Below are 16924 nucleotides of genomic sequence, written 5' to 3' on the forward strand. Positions count from 1 at the left end.
TGGGGAGATTTTAAAACTAAACAGTGCCCACCAGTGACAGACCAGACCTCTTTGGTTACTCTCCCTACCCCCCCACCCACCCCCCGCCCATGACGGCAGAGTAATAATTCCACTGTTCAATTTCTCCTGTTCTGTAATTGCTCTATGGAAAAGGCTGCTGCCCCAGCAGTTGAAATAATTTACACAAGTGTTAATTTCTGGGTTTACAAGAGAAAACAGCCCCACCGGTGGTTTCAATTGAAATGGGAGCCTTTGCCATGAATTTGTTTCTAATTTCCATTATCTGTTGACTCCCTGTGGTTTGAGGGAATTCTTCCCCAGGCTCCCCTGCCCCTCTTGATAATTGAGCCCTGGTTGCAATTACGCACCCGGCTTTCAGGCCTGCCAGAACCAGAGGAGGGGATGCTCCTCACCATGCAGGAAATCAGAACGGGGTTGCCCGGATCCAGCATGCGCTGGAGTGGAGCAGGGGGAGGAAGGGTGGGTTAGTTGAGGTTTCTGGCCATTTCCAGCTCTGATTTCTGGGATGCTGAGTTTGGAGCTGCCTCATCAAAAGTTCAGCCTGCCTAGGTTTCTCTGATATCGACCAGGAAATCCCCTGGAGACCCCGGCCCTGAGGTACACAGGACTTGACCAGTGGCATCCAGGTGTGAACCCCTGAATGGTCAAGAAACCAATCCCCTTTTTTGCAGATAATAGAATAAGCATCAGATTCTAGCCCCTGGGTTAAAAACGATACCCTGACCGGCCTCCATCAGACCGGATTTCCCTCGTAGGAACCCAGGTGTCGGGAACAGTTTTCCTCAGCCTGGGCAGACCAGTCTGGACCCTTCCTCCAGGGCGATAGTGGACAGGCTAGAGATATGGGGCTGGCTAGTCCATAGGAGATGGCTACTGTACTTGAGGCAGCCACGGCCCAGGCTCTGTTACTGTAGAGTCTGGGTTTACTTGGACCTGTGACGGTCCTGGGACCTAGGCCTCGGGCCCCCTCCATCCCCAGTCCCAACCCATTCTTAGAACAGTAAGAAGCCAAGGATGACTGCCCTGGGCATGTGCCCCCAACGGGCACAGGGAGCTGGGTCTTCAGTCCCCTGCAGCCTGGTTCTCTCCCGACGGGGCACGAGCCGAGACCTAAACCTGAACGGGAAGCGGTGAGGCTGGTGCCAGGATGTGGGCCACGTGAGCTGTCTTGTCTGGATGGATGGTGAGTCCTCTCAGTTCTCTGGGTCAGCTGGGCCCAGGGTCCCTTGCGTCATCCCGGGAGCTCAGCACCCGAGTCAGCAAGCTGTTGGAACGAAGAGGCGCTTGGCCTTCAGTTGCGACAGCGGGCTCCGGCAGGAGGGCGGACCCGGGCCAGGGCAGGGCCTGACTGCAGGCCGAGAGATTCACAGAGACCTGTGACGTTCTCCTACCTAGCATCCCATGAGCTCCAAAACCTTTCTACCCCTCAGGACCTCTGCTGCCCTCGACCCCAAAGACACCTGAGGATTTGCTAAGTGTGCCAGATCTGTGGGTAAAAATAAATTCTCACAAAAAGAAGACAAAACTTAGCTCTGGGCAAAGAAGTTTGTTTAAAATGGGGATTAAGACTGATGAGCCCTATGGAGGGCAGGGACAGTGTCCAACCTGATTAGCTTGTATTTATCTCAGTGCTTAGTACAGTGCCTAGCACAAAGTAAGTGCTTAACAAATATCATAAACAACAACAATGCTCCACAGGGCCAAGGTTGGGACTCCCAGCCTCGCTCAGCTCCGGGCTCTGATGACACCCAAGAGTTTCCGTTCAGGGATGGAAAGACCCAAAATGGTGGCTCTTGGCCTGTTAGCTCTTTGAGGCCCTGTTCCTCCCCTAGCCTCCAGCCGTTCCAAAATCCCCACTTCCATCTCACCCCTCCACCAATCCACTCGAAGTGACATGGCGTTGTGGCCGGTTTCGCCTTTCCCTCTGGCCATGCCTTGCCCCCACTTATGCCAACCTCTCCGGAAATCGCTTGGCAGCCCGACCACCTCTGAGCAACCCATGGGCACGTTTCATGGGTGAGGACCCTAGGATTCTTGTGTGTCTCAGTGGCCCTGCTTTTGGTGCCTTTATGCGTTTTTAATCGTTCCTGTGAGAGCTGCTTCATTTCCCTCCTGGGAGCCTTAAAATGGAATTGACTTGTGGGCAGGGAATGTGTCTCAGACTGCTTCTGCACTTTCTCAAGCGCTCCGTCTGGAGCGTTACCCACTGTGGATGTTCAATAAACATCATCACTACTGCATCTGCCCCCAAAGCCCGGGTCCTGTTGGTCCAACCCTGATGGTGATAGTGTTGCTTCTTTCAGGCTCCACACTTGGGTCTTTGAGCGGATTTTTCGGTGGGCGAAGGGTCCTGGGGTGTGAATCTACCTAGTGCTCATCCAGGTCTTGCCGTCAGCCCTATCTGTGGGCAGGGTGTGTCTGCAGAGCCTTGAGCTCTGCCCTCAAGCCTGCCCAGGGCATCCTGACCTGAGCACGCCCACCTGCTTGGCGGAGGGCAGAGAGGACTTCTCAGGAACTGTGCCTCGACCCGCTCCTCTCCTCCCCTTCCCACTCCTCCCCAAGCAGTGCCTCCTGGCTATTGTTATTATTATTATTTTAAGCACTTACTATGGGTCAAGCACTGTTCTAAGCACTGGGAAATGCAAGTTATTCAGTTTGAACACAGTTCCTGTGCCAGTAGGAGGGAGAACAGGCATTGAATTCCCATTTTAAGGTTGAGAAAACTGAAGCATGGAGAAGTTGGGTTTTTTTATGGTATTTGTTAATCAATCAATGGTATTTTTTGAGTGCTTACTATGTGCAGAGCTTTGTACTAAGCGCTGGGAGAGTACACTACTACAGAATTAGCAGACATGCTCCCTGCCCATAATGAGCTTACAGTCTAGAGGGGCAGACAATAATATAACTTATAATATGTAATTTAAAGATATCTTCATAAGTACTGTGGAGTTGGAGTGAATATCAAAGGTCCAGAGGTCTCAGATCCAAGTACCAGGCACTGTACTAAGCACTGGAGTAGATAAAAGCTAATGAGGTTGGATACAGTCCTTGTCCCACAGGGGGCTTAGAGCTTTAATCTCCATTTTACAGATGAGGTAATTGAGGCACAGAGAAGTGAAGTGATTTGCCTAAGGTCACACAGCAGACAAGTGGATTAGAACCCAGGTCCTCTGAATCCCAGGCCCGTGCTCTTTCCATTAGGCCACACTGCTTCTCAAGTGACTTGACCAAGGCCACACAGCAGATAAACTGGGGTTAGAATCCATGTCCTCTGGCTCCCGGGCCTGAATTCTTTCCACTAGACCACACTGCTCCTCAGGCTGGCCGTGGTCGGGAGGGTAGAGCTGTCAAACAGCTGCCACCAAGCCCGTGGAGAGAGAAGGCGGACACACAAAGAAAGAAGGCCAGTAATAATGGTATTTACTGAATGCCTACTGGGCGAAGAGCACTGTACTAAGCACTTGGATTAGTATAACAGAAGCCCAAGACATGTTCCCCGCCTATAAGGAGCTCGCAGTCTAATGATCACAAACAAAATTCAGGGTCCCAAGATGCTCACGTCGGGCTGGCATGGAAAAGAAGTTGGATACAGATGGGTGGATTCATGTTTTTTTCTGGAGAAGAGCAGTGTCTGATCCCCGGAAGGCCCAGTCAGACGGGGGCAGTGAAGTCTGACCGGCACTTTTGGTGAAGGGGCCACTGGGGCCCACCCCACACTTCCGGGAGCATAGAAAGCGGAGGGGCATCTTGGAGAGGACCGACCAGGCTCCTTCTTCTGGCCGTAATCCCGTCAAACTGCTCTACCGACGAAGGGCCATTGCTGTGGCCTGGAGTGGCCCAGCATGGCCTAGCATCTGCCACCAGGACCACTTCCTCTCCCGGAGACCATCCATGGGAGAGAGGGTGGCACACGAACCCTGCGGGGGGATTGCCCTTTTTTAAAAAATGGTATTCGTTAAACGTTTACTGTGTGCCAGCTCTACCACTTGTCAGCTGTGTGACTGTGGGCAAGTCACTTCACTTCTCTGTGCCTCAGCTACCTCATCTGTAAAATGGGGATGAAGACTGTGAGCCCCACGTGGGACAACCTGATTACCCTGTATCTACCCCAGCGCTTAGAACAGTGCTAGGCACATAGTAAGCGCTTAACAAATACCAACATCACTATTATGTGCCAGGCACTATATTAAACGCCGCCCCTGTCACAGGCCGCCCCCGGAGTTGGTTGGGAGGGGATTTGGGTGAGCTTGGCCTATCCTTTGCCAGGTGCCCTGGGCTTTGCCACGCTTCTTCTCCCCACCTCAAAGCTCCAAACAGGTGGTGGGGTGGTAATTAAAGGCAGCCACCGCTTCCTCCGCTTTCTTCTGTCTGGGAGGCCTCCCCATGGGCTGGGCCCAGCACTACTGTAAGCTCCTTGAGGGCAGGGATCCTGCCTACTAACTATGGTATTGTTCACTTCCAAGTGCTTACTACAGTGCTCTGCACATAGTAAGTACTTAGGAAATACCACTGATTGATTGATTGGTTGTTCCTGCAGAGCAAGAGCAAACAGCAGAATCCCCCGGAAGCAGAGATGGATGGGGGCGGGGGATGGCGGGTGGAGAAGCAGGTGGTGGGATTCATTCAATCGTATTTACTGAGAGTTTACTGTGTGCAGAACACTGTACTAAACTCTTGGGAGAGTACAATACAATGAATAGACACATTCCCTTCCCACAGCGAGCTTAAAGTCTAGGGGGAGCTTAGAGTTTGGGGTTGCTTGGGGAACCTTGGCCCCACTCCTGAGCCTCAGCAGCTCTAGGAGTCACCCAGCCCGGCCACCAAGGTGAACCCCAGGGGTTCAGAGAGGTTGTCGGGGAGGGGACACGGGCATCAATCCACAGGAGTCTCCAAACCGGGGGAGGCAGAGGTGCCAGGCTGTTCCCAAGAAGGTGACTTGGGAGGAGGGAGGGAGGGCCAGAGTGTATGTGTGCGTGCGTGCGTGTGTGCATGCGTATGTGTTTGTGTGTGTTTGTGCGTATTGGGGTCGTGGGGGAGTGGCCAACCTGGGCGTCATTCGCACCCGAGGCCGCAAAGGAGGCGAGCCGGCAGCCCGGATTTTGCAAGGGGATGGAAAGCATTTTGTCTCCGAAGGGCCCGTGTGGCTGGCGGGGGCCCGGCGACACCTTAAGCAACATGAAACTGGGTCCCGGCTACAATGTGGTCTTTGCAGTTCAACCTGCCCCGGCCTGTTCCTCCGGCAACGGGACCGACCGGTTTCAGAAGAGAAAGAACCTGAGTCATAGGATCTGGGCAGGGAAACTTCAAGTTCAAAGTCACCCAGGGGAGATGGATGGGGACTCGGGGTGAGGAAGATGGAGATGTCTGGGCAGAGACACAGAGGCCCCGCCTGGCCATCTCCGGTGGCACTGGGCCGGGCTGCGGCAGCTGGCTAAAATTTTATAGGCCCGGCCCTGCTCCTGGCCCAATATGGGGCACGGTCCTTCCCCCACGGGCTAGAACCAGGAAGTCCAATCCCATCCCTGTCAGGTTCCAGAAAGAGACTTCAACCTGGCCCATATGGAGGGGAAGGAGAGCACAAGGGAAAGGGAAGCTCCCTGTTATAGTATCATTATTATTATTGTTAATAACAATAACAGTATTTATTAAGCACTTACTACATGTCAAGCAACGGGGTGGATACAAAGATCGTCAGAACGCGCACAATCCCTGTCCCAAATGGGGCTCACAGTTTAAGAGGGAGGGAAAGCAGGTAGTTTATCCCCATTTTACAGAAGAGGGAGTTGAGGTCTGGAAAAGCTAAGTAACTTGCTCAGAGTCACACAGCAGGCCAGCGGCAGAGCTGGGATTGCAGCCCAAGTCTCCAGATTCCCCGATTAAATTCTCTTTCTGCCAGGCCACACTGCCCCTCTGTGGCAGGTTCCACCTTTGGAGGGGTCTGTGGGTTATTAATAATAATAATTATGGTACTCGTTAAGCATTTACTATGCACCAAGTACCGTTCTAAGCACTGGGGTAGATGCAAGTCAATCAGGTCGGACACAGTCCCACATGGGGCTCACACTCAGCCCCATTTTACATATGAGGCCCAGAGAAGTTAAACGATTTGCCCAAGGTCACACAGCAGACATGTGGCAGAGCCGGAATTAAAACCCAGGTCCTTCTGCCTCCCAGCCCTGTGCTTTATCCACTAAACCATGCGGCTTCACAGCTTAATGGGTCATTCCGATAGGGATTAGAGTCAACGACCTCGCCCCTGCTATTGTGGGGGCAGGGGAAGAGCCCGGCTGGGGAGATGGGGAGGTGGGCGGGGGCCGGGCGTTATTAATAATAATAATGGCATTTGTAGAATGCTTACTACGTACCAGGCACTGTTCTAAGCGCTGGAGTAGATAGAAGCTAATCAGGTTGAACCCGATCCACGTCCCACATGGGGCTCACGGTCTTAATCCCCATTTTACAGAGGAGGGAACTGAGGCACAGAGAAGTGAAGTGACTTGGCCAAAGTCACACAGCAGACACGTGGCGGAGCCGGGATGGGATGAGATTGAGTTTCCGGCGAGACGGGAGGGAGCAGAGGGGGTCGGGCCCGGACCCCTCGTGACTTTCCCGCGTTGCAGTGGAAAAATCTGAGTCGCCCACGTGGCGGGCTCGGCCGCGGCCCTGCAGCGCCCCCAGGCGGCCCTCTCGAGGGCCTCGAGCATCCCCCCCCCACCTCCAGCTGCTGGGGGGCCCTCCCCTGGTGTCCCCCCCCCCCTTGACCCCCTCCCATCCCTCCTTCCCATGCCTCGATTTTGTTTATTTGGGAAAAGCCAGGCCGCCGGAGCACGTTTACAGTTCAAACCTGTGCCCTAATTCCTCCAGAATGAGAGAAGAGCTGTCAGGGGAGTAATCCCTCTGCCTGTCAGCACAGATACCGGCTCCCGCATCAGGCAGGCGCAGGTTTCCTGCAGAAAGCTCTTTGGCAACCCCGGGGAACATGTGCCCACCGGCCATGGAGGCTGCTGGACGGCCCTGCCCCCTGATCCCCCTCCCCAGTCAGTTCCCTCCTGTACGAGGCAAGAGGAGGGGGATCTGGGGTCCTCCCTTGAGGTCGTTTTCCTCCCCGAGGTAATAACTGTGGCATTTGTTATTAATAAAAATAATAAAGACAGTATTTAAACGCTTACTATGGGCCAAGCACTGTTCTAAGCTTACTACGTTCCAAGCTAATCAGGTTGTCCCCACGTGTCTTAATCCCCATTTTACAGATGAGGTAACTGTGGCACAGAGAAGTTAAGTGACTTGCCCAAAGTCCCACAGCTGATAAGTGGCGAAGCCAGGTTTAGGAGCCACGACTTCTGACTCCTAAACCCGTGCTCTTTCTACTAAGCCACGTGGTCTCAAGCTTTCCCTAAGCCTTCCCTCCAGTGCCCCATCCCACTGGCTCCCTCTCCACAAACGCCCCCACTCCCTGAACCTCTCCCTGGACTCACAGAAATTGGCGGGAAAGCAGAGAAACAGCTCCTCTTTATTAATAATAACGATAACTGTGGTACTTGTTAAGTGCTTACTATGTAATAAGCGCTCTAGTAAGCACTGGGGTAGATACAAGATAATCAGGTCAGTCATGATCTCTGACTCACCTGTGCCTTATAGGGGAAGTAGGAGGGAGAACAGATATCGAACCCCCATTGGACCAGAGAGAAAAAAGAGACCCAGAGAAGTTAGGTGACTTGCCCTAGGTCACACAGCCGGTGCACGGTAGAGGAGGATTCGAACCGTGGTCCTCTGACTCCCAGCCCCGTGCTCTTTCCACTATACCACAGTCATGGGTTCTAATCCTGGCCCTGCCACTTTTCTGCTGTGTGACCTTGGACAAGTCGCTTCAGTTCTCCCTGCCTCATTTACCTCTTCCGTAAAAAGGGGATTGAAACTGTGAGCCCCACATGGGACGGAGTCTGTGACCAACCCAATTTGCTTGTAATAATAGTGATATTAACGATGGTATTTATTAAGCACTTACTATGTGCCAAGCACTGCTCTAAGCACCTAGTACAGTGCCTGGCACATAACAAGTGCTTAACAAATACCATAATTATAATAATAATATTACTATTATTACCCTTCCTCTCCCTGTGATTTTTCCCAAAGCCCATTGTTACCCTCCAGGGCCCGGGATGAAGCAGCCACTTCATTATATCATTATCATCATTATTAATGAAGGTATTATTTAAGTACCTATGTACTAAGCACTGTACCGAGTGCTGGGGTTGGTACAATACATTCAGCAGACACTCTACACCTTCTCCTCCTGCTCCTTTCTATTGAGGTGCAAATCTAGGTGTCCTCACCACCATCTTCAGTGGGACTGACCAAGGTAGGCTGTGGGCAGGACGCTCTACCTGATGCTGAGGAAGAACACCTGAAAGAAAAGACATTGGTCCCTGTCCTCAGAAAGCTGGCAGCCTAAATGGCCTTCACGCCTGCTTTTTCACTGTTTCACTTTGGGTTCCACCTCTTTTTTTTTTTTTTTTAATGGCATTTGTTAAGCACTTACTATGTGTCGGGCACTGTACTTAAGTTTCGGGGTAGATGCAAGCATATCAGGTTGGGCACAGTCCATGTCCCATGTGGGGCTCACAGTCTCAATCCCCATTTTCCAAATGAGGTAACTGAGGCACAGAGAACTAAAGTGATTTGCCCAAGGCCACACAGCAGACAAGGGGTGGATGGGGGATTCAAAACCAGGTCCTCTGACTCCCAAGCCCACACGGTCTTCCTCCTAAACTTTGCTGCTTCCCATAAATCGCACCTCACACCTCTTTCCCCCCTCTCCTTGAACCTGCCTGGCTTTCTTTTTTTCAAGTCTCCACGCTCCCCACGGTTTGCTTTCAAGCTGCAGCAAGGATCAATCTACAGGGACCAGAGCCCCAGTCTTCGGGTCCTCTGAAGACCAGGAGACACCATTCTCCTTGTGGACAGGGAATGGGTAACGTCTTTATTTCGAATTTCCCAAGAGCTTAGTACCATACACTGCACCCAGTAGACGCTCTTTAAATGCTATGTGCCAGGCACTGTGCTCATTTCTTCTTCTCCCACTCCCTTCTGTGTCGTCTTGGCACTTGGATTTATATCCTTTATTCACCCCCCACAGCACTTAAGTACCAATCTGTATTTATTTATATTAATGTCTGTCTCCCCCTCTATATGGCATGCTCTCTGTGGGCTGGGAGCATGTCTGTTAACACTGTTATATTGTGCTCTCCCAAGTGCTTTCTGTAAGCACTCAGTACATATGGTTGATTATCACGGGGGAGTCCCCAAAGGAGAGGAACTTAGGACAGAGGAAAGTACCTTGTGATAGCAGTGAAAACAGTAATACTAATAATCGTCTTTATCAAGCACTTCCCATATGCTAAGCATTGTAGTAATACTGATGAAAATAATAATGGTATTTGTTAAGTGCTTACTATGTGCCAACCACTGGTAGAGAGGAGATGATCAGATAAGACACAGCCCCTTATTAATCTCTTCCCACATGGAGTTGACAATCTAAGAAGGGAGAGAAGACATTTTCTCCCCAAGAGGTGAACGTAATATCAAGTCTCCAGTGAGAGAAGCCCAATGCAGTCACAGAATCCCTCCTGCTGCAACATGGGGCCGAGATCCCAGCCCAGCCCACCTCCATGCTCTGCTTAGGGTGTTCCCGTTCCAACACCCTCCAGTAATACAGCTCTCCACTACCTGCAAGGCCCTGAGCTAAGCCCTCCACACCCAGCTGGACCACTGGAGCCCCCCCTGCAACAAGGCCTTTTTGGAAACCCCAAAACTATTTCACAAATTCCAACTTTCCCTGGGGGAATGACATCCTGTGTGTGTTGGAGGGGGAAGGGGCATTTGTTAAGCACTTACTATGTACCCGGCACTGTTCTAAGTCCTGAGGTGGTTACAAGCAAATGATAGTGATGATAATAATAATTACAGTACTTGTTAAGCACTTACTGTGTGCCAGACACTGTTCTAAGTGCTGGGGTAGATGCAAGTTAACCAGATTGGACACAGTCCCTGTCCCAAATCAGGCTCATAGCCTTTATCCCCATTTTACAGATGAGGTAACTGAGGCACAGAGAAGTGAAGTGACTTGCCAAGGATTAGAACCCGTCCTCCTGCCAGGCCCGGGCTCTATCCAAGTCGCACTCTTATCTCTCTCCCCTTCTTCTTGGAGACTCAAGAGCCCGGAAAAGCAGTGCGGCCTAGCAGACAGAGTGTTTGGCTGGGCATCAGACTACTTGGGTCCCGTATCCAGCTCCCCGCTCTCCTACCAGGTGACTCTGTCCTGATGTTCCCGTAGCCGGCCTTGGGAGCGTCAGGCCGGTGCAGGGCTTCCAGCCGGGAACACCACAGCGTCGACCGCGGTATTGTACGGTGCTGGCTGCTTCTTGTCTCGATGGCCGGGATATTGGCACTCTGGCATGCCAGATGCCCCCTCCCCCCTTCACGCTACCTCCCCCCCGATCTATCTGTGGGACGATCTTCTGGCTGGGTCTTCCCTGGCCTGCCTGGAACTCTGGGATGCCTGCTGGCTCCAAGCTCCTCGGGGCAAAGACTTTTCTTGGTGGTTTGGCCTGGCCCCAGCTGCAGGATTTCAGTGTGAACATGAGCTGGGTGGTGATGAAATCCCAGTGGTGGAGGTGATGGGAGCGGAGACTGGCGAGGAGGGGAGGATTCCTTCTCCTTTGGGGCTGAAACTTGAAAGCCACAAAGCGGACGGTGCGGATGAAAGAGGGGAAAGGAGGAGCCTGAAGGGAGGAGAGTTTTTGTGAGTTCCTCAGGGTCATTTGAAAGAGCACTCTTCAGTGGCTGACCGCAGAGCAGAGGGGCGTCCAGAAGGCAGGGCCCCAGGAGGCCTCTAAATCACTCCCCGGGCATCTCGGAGCGGAAGCCGCTCTTTGTCAGCGGGGTTTCCCAGGCCCCATCAATCCCCTCGCTGTTTCGAGGAGAGTGACCCGCCCCAGCCGTCCACATCTCCTTCCTCCCTGCAGGCCCCGGTCCCGAGCCCCCCGCCTCCGTGACCCATGGCAGCACGGGCCCCGGCCCAGGGCCAGGTTAGCAAAGCAGAGACAGGCCGGACCGTACAGTTCTTCTGGGCTCTCTGAGAGGCTTGACTCCCTCCAGATGTGGAGGCCGTTCCCAGCTCCGAGAGGCCGAGGGGTGGAGAGGCTGGAGCCAGCCTTGAGGCCCAGAGAGGCTGCACCACCTTCCTTCCTGGAGTTCCCTGGGAGCTCAAGGACCCGGCAGGGCTGCATCAACAGCTCAGCAGTGATCAGAATACCCTCGCAGGGCCCTGGGCTTCCCTCTTCCTCCCTGCTCCTCTCTAGACTGTAAGCGCGTGGTGGGCAGGCAATGTGTTTATGTTGTTATACTGTACTCTTCCAAGCTCTGTACACAGTAAGCGCTCAATAAATACGATTGAATGAATGAACTCATCTCTAGACTGTAAGGTCATTATGCATAGGAAATGTGTCTGTTTCTTGTTGTTGTACTTTCCCAAGTGCTTAGTACAGGACTTTGCATGGACCTGGGAATCAGAAGGTAATGGGTTCTAATCCTGGCTCTGCCCCTTGTCTGTTCTGTGACCTGGGGCAAGTCGCTTCACTTCTCTGTGCCTCAGTTCCCTCATCTGTAAAATGGGGATTGAGACTGTGAGCCCCACAGGGGACTGGGTCCAACCCGATTTGCTTGTATCCAGCCCCCGTGCTTAGTACTGTGCCTGGTATGTAGTCAGCGCTTAACAAGTACCACAGTTATTATCAGGACACACCAAGAACACTGTGCTTTGCCACCCCGCTGTCTGCCTGCCCATCCTTCCTCCTGCCAGTCTTCCCCTCCGCCATGATGATTCTCGCTCCCACATTCCAGTGCCACCCATCTGGGTCCAGGGGTGGGTAGGGAGGCAGGACAAGCTGCACCTGAGAAGGCAGAAGGGGCCAAAGGGGCAGTGGAGGGAGGGGCAGGCCGAGCTGACCCCAGGAAGATGGAAACAGGGAGAACTGAGCCCCAGATGGGGAGTCAAGCTATGCTTATGGAAATTCCCTCTTGGTGAATTCCAACTCGTAGAGAGCCGCGAAACCTCGGAGGGTAACATCCCATCACTCGGCCTCTGTCCTGTCCTGTTACAGACAAGAAGTCTGTAACCACCCATGGGATTGAGAGCGTCCCAGAACCCTCTTGACGCTGCCTCAGAAAAGAACCTTGGCAAGGGTTAGGTCCCGAGCTTTGACTTCTTTTCTGAGAGAAATAGATGTTGGCTGATTGGCAAGAGCCCACAGGTTGAGGAGGAGGTGCTGAAGAGGGAGGAGGTGGTAAGGGAGGGTGGTTACTGTGGGCAGAGCACTAAAAGTGCCTGGGAGAGTCCAATAGAGTTAGTAGACATAATCCCCACCCTTGGGGAGCTGACATTGAAGCAGTCGGTACACTGCATCCTGGGCCAGGGCAGGGCCCCACATCTGTATTGAGGAAAGGAATTCCCTGGGGTCATTCATAACTTTGGGTGGCCAAGCCCACGTAGCCACTGGCTCTCCAGTCAAACTTAGAGGCCCAGCCTCCGCCTGCTTGAAAGCGGTTCCTTATAATGCAGTTCTCACACTTTCTTGGAGTTGAACCAGGTTACCGCTACAGCTGCTGCCTAACCATCTCTCTTTCTGTCTCTGTGTGTGCGTGTCTCTCTCTCTCTCTCTCCCTTCATACCACCCCCTCGCTCCCCCAGTTAGGCTCCTTGGCTGGAGGAGCTGGTCTCGGGCCAAAGCCCCTGATTATGATCTGAAACCTCAGCTCCAAGCGCATGCAGGAGGAAAGACACGTGTGAGCCGCGGCCAGGTGCGGGGTTCCGGGGGAGCTCGGGGTCCACGTGCCACGGAGGCTGGGAAGCACCAGCACGGGAGCACCCCCCACTCTGCTCTCCAGCCCCTCCGCCACGGGGGCAGCTTTAGGAGCCGGCCCTGGGGCGCAGACCCGGGAGGGAGTCACAGTGGGAGTACCTGCCTCTAGGAAACAAAAGGGAAAGTTAGGGAGCCACGGCTGATGCAGCGGGCAGCCTGCCAACCCTTCCAGCCTCCCCCCACCCTGCCACCTCGCCAAGGCAGAGCGCTGGCTGGGCCCATGCCCCGTGCTGGGCGGCCCCGTGCCGGCAGTCGCGGCCCTCGATTGGCCGAGCCCAGCAGTCGGCCCTGAATTACCTGAGATGATTGGTTCGGCCGATTACGTAGGCCTTCTATAAATATTCCCAGGGCAGATTACTGTAATCTCGGCAAGTCCTCACATCTCTGCCCTTAATTTCCCAGAAAACAGGACCTTTTTCTGCTTCCCAAAGCATTTCAGGAATTTTCAGGGGCGGCTCTCTGGAACGGGCTGGCAGGAGAGTTCTGAGTGATCAGTTGTGATCAGTGTGAGTTCTGAGTGATCCCAGAAGCAGCGTGGCCTAATGGAAAGAGTCCAGGCCTGGGAGTCAGAGGTCGTGGGTTCTAATCCCGGCTCTGCCGCATGTCTCCTGTGTGACCTTGGGCAAGTCACTTCACTTCTCTGGGCCTCAGTGACCTCATCTGTAAAATGGGGATTGAGACTGTGAGCCCCATGTGGGACAGGGACTGTGTCCAATTTGATTTGCTTGTCTCCACTCTAGCACTTAATACAGTGCCGGGCATATAGTAAGCATTTAACTAATACCGTAATAATAACAATAATGGTAATAATAAAATACCGTTCCACGGTTCCAGGCTCTTGTTCAGCCTGTTTCTCCCCAGTCTGCCTCACCAAATCAGCCAGACCATAGTTCTCGCCATCGTCAAAGTCCTCCTGAAAGTCCACCTCCTCCAGGGACCCTTCCCTGATCAATTCACAACACCCCAAGTCATGCCAAACTAACAGCCACCTTTAACACATGTATTTTTTAACATCCTCAGGACTTGTTACTTATATATATACATACAATTGCATACTCCATTATTTATTTGGCTATTTCATCTTTAATACGCTTGTACAGTACCTGAATTATCTTTGTTCTTCCTCCTGCTTCCTTTACCGATAAGGAATTTTTGTCTGCCCCTCTCCCCCAGTGGATTGTAAGCTTCTTGAGGCCAAGTGCTATTTTTTGCTTCTGGTAAAAATAATAACAAGCACAGTATTTGTTAAGCACTTACTTTGTGTCAAGTGCTGTACTAAGTCCTGGAGTAGGTACAAGATGATCAGGCTAGGCACAGCTTCTTCCCATATGAGGCCCACAGTCTAGTAGAAGAAGTGTTGAATCCTCATTCAGTTGCCAGATGAGGCAACTGAGGGCCAGAAAAGTTCAGTGACTTGCCCAAAGTCACACAACAGGCAGGTGGTGTAGCTATATTAAGAATCCAAGTCCTCTGACTCCCAGGCTTGTGCTCTTTCCACTAAACCACACTGCTTCTGATGTACTCCCCTAGCTGTTTGCTACAGCTCTTTGCACTCAGAGGGGATTCGATAAATATTGACTAATTGATTCTTTTGCTTGCCATCATTCAGAATCCCTTAGGGGCTTCCACTACTGCCCAGTGAAAATGACCCTGGGGGACGGAGGTTTCGGCCCAGCTGCCAGGGCAATCCTAGAGCCACCCCAGGGTCTTCGGGAGTGGAGGGTGGCCCAGCCACAGTACTCAGGGCTGGCTGAGCCAGGCCCCAGGTGCCTTTGTCCCCAGCCCCAGAAAGGCCCGGGACCTGCTCTCACTGTTATCTGGGGGAGACGCCCTTCAGGATATCTTAGACTGGGCCCGGCTGTCCACTCGAACTCTCTGCTTTCAATCCAATCAAGAATATTTTTTGAGCTCTTATTGCATGCAGAACACTGTACTAAGCACTTGGGAGAGTACAATATAACAATACAACAGACACACTCTCTGCCCACAACAAGTCTTTTCTCTCTCTTCTTTCCCACCAACTCCCCATCCACCCTGTGCCTTCTGTCTGGAACGCCTCCTCCTGAAAAACCACAGATTTTCCCATCTTCAAATCCTTCTGAAATCACAACTCCAAGAGACCTTCCCGATTCAATTTCTACTCTCCTCAGGTTATGTTCCTCCCCCTACCAACTGCCACTTCAGTCCTTGAGAACTCACCTCCTCCCGGGGACGTGTCTTACACGTCCTGCTACCTTAGCGGTAACTCATATAAAGATCCCCTTTTCCTTCCTAACTGTACGTTCTTTAAAGATTTGTCTTGCTAGGTAGATTATAAAATTCTTGGGAGCAGGGACCAGCTCTTCAGACTCTAGTATGCTGTCCCAAATGCTTAGTACATTGGTCTATACCCAGTAGGCACTCAATCAATACTATTGATTGATTTCCTCTCTTGGGAGACTCGGAACTCCCGATCTGTAGGCAGGGAGCATGGGAAAAGCCAGACTGGAATCAATCGATCGGTGGTAGTTTTGAGCACCTAAAGAGTGCTGAACACCATACTAAGCTCTTGGAAGAGTGCAATAGAAGAAGACACGATCCCTGTCCTCGAGAAGATTACAGTCTAGAGGAATGCCAAGGAAGCTAGTCCAGGAACAGTCCGGAAATGAACATTGCCCTGGAGAGTCTGGAGAAACCAGGGTTGCAACTTTGGAGCAGTAGGGATAGGGGGAGCAAGGATGGGGCCTGGGCTAGGGGGGGACTAATCGGGGGTGAGGACGTTTGTCTGAGATGCAAATGAAAATGGGGCTAACAGAGAGCCCCTGCCTGTGTGAGGGCAGATTGTCTGAGCCGTGGTCCATCTGTCAAGAAAGAGGGGGAAATTGCTTTCTCAGAATGCCTGCCCCGTGCAATCAAAACAGCAAGTAGCTAAGTAACTAGCCAAAGTATCTTTTCATAACAAACACTCGGAGAGGAAAGTTAACAATCTAAATCACTGGGCACAATTGAGCCTCAGTGAGCAGTTAAGTAACTTCTTTTGTGCAGCCGCTCTACTTTCTGAATGTTCTCGAGGGCCAGATCTCCTCCTCCCGCAAACACTCCCGGAGGGAACCCGATGAGCACGGCGGAACTCTCCCAAGGCCAGGCCTGGCTGGAGGGATCAGACGGAGGTCTCTGCACTGGGGAGTCTGTGTTCACTCCCCACGCTTCTCCCAGACCGCAGTTGCTCTCATCGCTTCTCCAGTCGGGTATCTGTCAGCTTCCGTCTTCGGGACCTCTAGCCACCAGTGGGCCTGGCTCCTCAGGTAAGACCACGACACCCAAACCCGCGAGCCCTAGACTAACCCCTCCCCGGACACCCCACTCTTCTCGTTGAGGCCTTCGGTCCAGCTCCCACCGAAACAACCCGGCAAAGAGCAGCCCCGTCCCTTCGTCCTTTACACTGCCTCTGGGGGAGCAGGCATGGGTGGGGGGGACCCCTCCCAAGGGGCAGACTGGGCAGGTTTGGAAGATGTGACCAGTTTGGGGGGGGGGAGGTTGGCAAGCGTGGGTGAAGGGCAGGCAGACAGGTAGGGCAGTTGGGGGCAGGGTCTTCTCTTGGTCCCTGGGCCTCAGTCTTCCTGTTGAAATCAAGGCAGTCCCTTCCTGAGCCTAGAGGGAGGCGGGGATGGCTTGTCGGCCTGTTGGGAGAAGGTCAAGAGCAGAGCTCCTGTTGGCCCCAAGGCCTGGGCACTTTACGGTCCGGCCACAGGACGGGTCCGCTCAGCAATAGTCAATCCACTGTTTTTGCATCTCTACTCCCGACCATCCAGGAGGGAGGAGGGAAAGGGTGCTTCCGTTGTCCCTGACCCACCCCTCCCTTTCGACTTCCACTCGCAGCAGAAGGGATTTGGGTGAGACGGAAGAAAGAACTTCCAGGTGTGAGCAAGCAGAAGTCCGAACAGGTGCTCTGGAAATTCTCCATGGTCAGGGGACTGTGCCGACCAATTCAACGGTTTCCATCG

At 52.8% G+C, this 16924-nt stretch overlaps 1 protein-coding gene across 1 annotated transcript in view; it reads left to right on the forward strand.

The window, feature by feature from the left end:
- Positions 1 to 16027: 16027 nt before the first annotated feature.
- The window catches only part of SLC6A9 (solute carrier family 6 member 9), a 50346-nt gene continuing 49449 nt past the window's right edge, over positions 16028 to 16924 (forward strand). Inside the window, exon 1 of the mRNA XM_029083490.2 lies at positions 16028 to 16225. Within this exon, the coding sequence (XP_028939323.2) occupies positions 16036 to 16225 (190 nt within the window). The 5' untranslated portion in view covers positions 16028 to 16035. The remainder of the gene's footprint in view (positions 16226 to 16924) is intronic.

The sequence above is a fragment of the Ornithorhynchus anatinus genome, chromosome 18, assembly GCF_004115215.2.
Source record: "Ornithorhynchus anatinus isolate Pmale09 chromosome 18, mOrnAna1.pri.v4, whole genome shotgun sequence".
In the NCBI taxonomy this organism is placed as follows: domain Eukaryota; kingdom Metazoa; phylum Chordata; class Mammalia; order Monotremata; family Ornithorhynchidae; genus Ornithorhynchus; species Ornithorhynchus anatinus.